This window comes from Alosa pseudoharengus, unplaced genomic scaffold (genome assembly GCF_046254945.1).
Source record: "Alosa pseudoharengus isolate Yale_2024_CS ecotype anadromous, Long Island Sound unplaced genomic scaffold, YU_APseudo_1.1 YU_APseudo_1.1_scf_12, whole genome shotgun sequence".
In the NCBI taxonomy this organism is placed as follows: domain Eukaryota; kingdom Metazoa; phylum Chordata; class Actinopteri; order Clupeiformes; family Clupeidae; genus Alosa; species Alosa pseudoharengus.
The window spans coordinates 35,500,706-35,505,705 of NW_027468587.1; the positions used below are offsets into that span (position 1 = coordinate 35,500,706).

The 5,000-nt window shown below is 45.0% G+C and overlaps 1 protein-coding gene across 2 annotated transcripts in view; it reads left to right on the plus strand.

The window, feature by feature from the left end:
• galnt1 (UDP-N-acetyl-alpha-D-galactosamine:polypeptide N-acetylgalactosaminyltransferase 1) overlaps positions 1–5,000 on the plus strand; it is a 43,530-nt gene that overhangs the window by 27,979 nt on the left and 10,551 nt on the right. For both annotated transcript variants that reach the window (XM_076281104.1, XM_076281103.1), the window contains 2 exons: positions 826–1,033; positions 4,145–4,315. In XM_076281104.1, coding sequence (XP_076137219.1) covers positions 826–1,033; positions 4,145–4,315 — 379 coding nt within the window. The remainder of the gene's footprint in view (positions 1–825; positions 1,034–4,144; positions 4,316–5,000) is intronic.

Consider the following 5,000-nt stretch of genomic DNA (forward strand, 5'->3'; position numbering starts at 1 on the left):
GCCATGCCTGTTTGTGCAGAGCTTGTTTTTGTGTTGCTGAAACCGGTTGTCCCACTAAACCCTGACTGGGAAGAGTGGGCTTTATTTGCGGCCCCTTCCCGTTATCTCACCTCCCTCCCACTCTGGGCATGTGTGCTGGCGCTCCGTGGGTAAATATTGATTGTTATGTGATGTTAAGCCCTCTATCCCTTATTAGCTGGCTGATAAGAGATAAGTGTGTTTGCATGTGAGGGCGATAGCGCTGATGTAGTCTAGGTTTATAAAGTAGACTGCTATTCAGAGTTCTACACATATTTAAGGTTGTGTGTCAGTTTGTTTGCCATTAAGGATATTTTCCAGGGTAATGGACATCGTTATTCCCAACACGTGTAATGAACACACACACACACACACACATACACACCCCTATTCTAATTCTTTCACAATTTGTAACACTCTTTCTTTCTTCCTCTGTCACTTTCCTCTCTGTCTTATCTCTCCACACACTCTCTTACTCTCTCCTCTCTCACTCTCCCAAATCTCTCCCTGTCTTCCCCTCATCTTGTGGCCTCCCCCCCCTCTCCCCCCAACTCTCTCTTCATCTCTCACTCTCTCACCCTTTTGGCCTCTCTCTTGTTCTCCATCTTTCTCTTTCTCTTTCAACCCCTTTGTCCTCTAACTTTCTGTATCTTTTTCACTTTCTCTCTCTATCTCTCTCTCAACCCCTTTGGCCTCTCTCTTTCTGTATCTCTTTCACTTTTTCTCTCTATCTCTCTTTATCTCAACCCCTGTGGCCTCTCTCTCTCTCTCTCTCCCTCTCTCTCTTCATCTCTGTCTGTCCCTCAGACTTCCTGAAGCGTCCGCTGGAGCAGTATGTGCGTAAGCTGGAGGTTCCGGTGCGGGTGGTGCGGATGGAGCAGCGCTCTGGCCTGATCCGGGCGCGGCTGCGCGGGGCAGCGCTCTCCACCGGCCAGGTCATCACCTTCCTGGACGCCCACTGCGAGTGCACCACCGGCTGGCTGGAACCCCTGCTGGTGCGCATCAAAATGGACAGGTATGCAGCCCGACCCCCGACCCATAGTGATAGTGGTTATGAGATTCCGCACCTTTGTCCAAAGTGACACACACAAAAACAATATAATATTTAAAAATTAACAGGGAACAGAATAATAATAATAAGTAAGGGATAATGGACTCCACGGTGGTCTGTTTGTAACCTGCGTTGTGTTGAACCTGCGCGATTCAGCCCTGCACACGCCCGGACTCGAACCCGCGAAACAGTAGCACCTCGGATCGGGAGGCGAGCGCGCTAACAATTGAGCCAATAGCCCAGGCTACTGGCTTGCATGCCAGCAGCACTCTTGAGGCGTCGGGGAGTGAGGTTCACCAACGTTCCACAAGCACAGCTAAGCTAGTTGGCATCCGTTACATGTTCACAGAAGTTAATGCACGGTCGAGGTTGTAAAACGGCCCCGACGCGAATGCACTCGTAAGTGCATTAACGTCTGTGAACAGACCAACCTGGAGTCCATTATCCCGCTTATTCCACTGTTGCCACTTGCGTTGTGTTCATTTCCTGTTACAATTTAAACGTTTTAATCGCTAAAACTTGTCTTGTTTGTAGAACTACTTTCTTCCAACACATATCAACTAATTTCTTAACTTGCAGGACAAACTGCAGTTACTAGTTCTAAATGGATGGTTGCTATGGCCAAAGGCCATTCGTCAGTTCTATCTCTCCCGTTGTCAAGCGGGCGTATCCCAAGATTCTGATTAACTTTAGCTTTGAAACATCACTATTTTACTTAGCCTGCTGTCATCAATCTACTGTAGCTAAAAGCCACCTCCGTCATATGCTATAATGTTGCCATGTTCTGAATGTCTGCATTTTACAGCTCAGATGCAACGTGACAGTTCATTTAAACTTCATAACGAGTTCGGCGAATTAATATACAAGTGTGATACTTCCAACAAAATGGATCTACTTCATAGGTGTGCAAATAACATACGGTTAATGGTCGTTCTAAATTACGTAGGACAATGGGAAATTCAACCAAGCAGTGGAATAATATATAATAATAATAATAATAATAATAATAATAATAATAATAATAATAATAATAATTAGGGCTGTCAAAATAACTGATTAAAAAAATTAGTGCAGATTAATCGATTCCGTATGACCTTTGACCCCGAGCCGTTCTAGTCAGTAAAAATTAGGCTGTAAAATGAAGGAGAGAGAAGAAAACGTGCTGCCTGGATCATTGATTGGAACATTTACTTTTAAAAAACAGCCTGATGGTGTTGATAAAAATAAAATGTTGAAAATAAAGTCCTTTGCAATGTCTGCAAGTGTTGACATTGAGGGGAGTGTTAATTTATTTTCATTGTGTCCGCTAGGTTATATCTGTGGCCTGAAATGCCTTGTATGTGAAAAAAAAACATTTCTTCCCGAAGCACTTTTGAATTTATTTCCTCAGCATATTAGGTCATATCATAGATTATTATGGCCATTATTTCAACAGTGAAAATAATAATAAAAGAGTTTTTGAACTTTAATGTCACTAATGCTGATTATTCAATGATTAATTTGAATTTAAATATTTAAAATACTTACACAGCAAAAATTATATATGCGATTAATTTAGATTAATTAATCACAGAGTATGTAATTAATTCGATTAATTTTTTTCATCGATTGACAGCCCTAATAATAATACATTTTATAGCACTTTTGGAGACACTCAAAGATGCTCCAGAGGGAGGGTGCAGCAGCTGTTTTTGGCTGATTGTTGGGTTGCCTTCACCTGCAAGCAGTGGGCAACTCACAGCACACTCACCATAGTCTGCAACCACATATCACAACCACATACATAGCAAACTACTGGGCTCATGCGAACAGTCATCCTCTTTATCCAGAGGAGCTCAGTGGTAAGGTAGAGTGCATGCACAAGCAGAGAACTGTCATGATAACAGAGGCCGAGGCTTCTCTCCTGCTGGGATAAAGCGTCTGATCCGCAGTGATCACAAGCTCTCAGTAGATCATCAAAATGAGGAGCGCAGAGCTGGCAATACCAGAGCAGCGTTAGTCATGGCAGCTTGAGGTTCCCAAGTACTCCGAGGAGAACGAGAGTAGCACATTATGAAGAAATAGTGCGTCACATGTCTCGGGGTGCATGTGTGGCGGGATGGGTTGGTAACGAGTGCAGGTAAGTGTTGAGGTGCGAAGGGAGGTGTTGAGTCAGTGGCATCTCACTGGAGTTTATCCCCCATCACCATTCCGCTGAACCACTGAACCCCACCACCAGCACCGCTAATGTTCACTAAACGCTACGTCACGTCTGGCTTCCTGTCTGAAAAGCAGCGTGGGAGGTGGGTTTTTTTTTTTGTCTGTGGTTGGAGGAAGTCTCTGAGAACTAGTGTGTGCATGTGTGTATAGGTGGATGTGTGTGTGGGCCTGCACCCTTGGGCTCATAATGCAGTCATGCAATACCAACTCTTGTAACTGCATCCATCTGTGGATCCTGCCGTCTGTGAATCCTCCTGCCGTCTGTGAATACCCCCCCACGCACACACACACACACACACACACACACACACACACACACACACACACACACACACACACACACACACACACACACACACAAACACACTGGGCACTCTTGCAGGGAGCAGAAATCAATAAGGGCTTTGTTGAGCCCGCAGGGTGTCTGTGTTTGTTTGTTTGTTTGTTTGTTTATTTATTTATTGTGCTTAATTACACCCTCTGTCTGCCTGAGTGAGTGAGCGAGTGAGTGTTTGTTTGTGCAAGAGTGAGGGAGACGAGGTAGACCGTAGAATAAGAATGGTTGTTTTTTGCCTTAGTCTGCATGTCTGCACATGTGTGTGTGTGTGTGTGTGTGTGGGGGGGTGTAGGTGTGTGTGTGTGTGTGTAATATTTTTGCCCTAGGCTGATTGCATTTGTAGTTTCACCAGACGAACACCTTTTAAAGAAAGAACATTGTTATGCCTGTTATGGCAATATTTTATTTACATGCATTTTCTGAAAATATATTGCAATTATTTTTACTTGGAGTCTCTTTCTCTCGCTCTCTCTCTGTCTGTCTGTGTGTGTGTGTGTGTGTGTGTGTGTGTGTGTGTGTGTTGCGTGCGCGCCGAGCAGGAGGACAGTGGTGTGTCCCATCATTGACGTGATCAGTGATGACACATTCGAGTACATGGCCGGCTCTGACATGACCTACGGAGGCTTTAACTGGAAGCTGAATTTCCGCTGGTACCCAGTGCCCCAGAGAGAGATGGACAGGAGGAAAGGGGACCGGACCCTGCCAGTCAGGTGTGCACACACACACACACACACACACAGACACACACACAGACACACACACACACACACACACACACACACACACACACACACACACACACACATATATATACACACATACACACACACACACACACACACACACAAGCACACACAAGCACACACAAGCACACAGAAGTAAGCACTCACAAAGGTGCATATGTACACATAACACATCATACAGACACATACATATACATTTGTGGGGCAGCCGTGGCCTACTGGTTAGCGCTACAGACTTGTAACCGGAGGGTTGCCGGTTCGAACCTCAACCCGTAGGCACCAGCTGAAGTGTCCTTGAGCAAGGCACCTAACCCCTCACTGCTCCCCGAGCGCCGCTGTTGTTGCAGGCAGCTCACTGCGCTGAGATTAGTGTGTGCTTCACCTCACTGTGTGTACACTGTGTGCTGAGTGTGTTTCACTCATTTCATGGATTGGGATAAATGCAGAGACCAAATTTCCCTCACGGGTTCAAAAGAGTATATATACTTATACTTATACACACGCACACACACACACACACACACACACTTGAGTGCCCTTTGTCACACTCTCATTCAGACAAATCCATACACAAGCAAGAAGGTGTTTTTCAGAGTTGTTTTTAGATGTTCTGAGTTATACACGGTTCTTCCCAGTGAACTTTTAAAAAAGA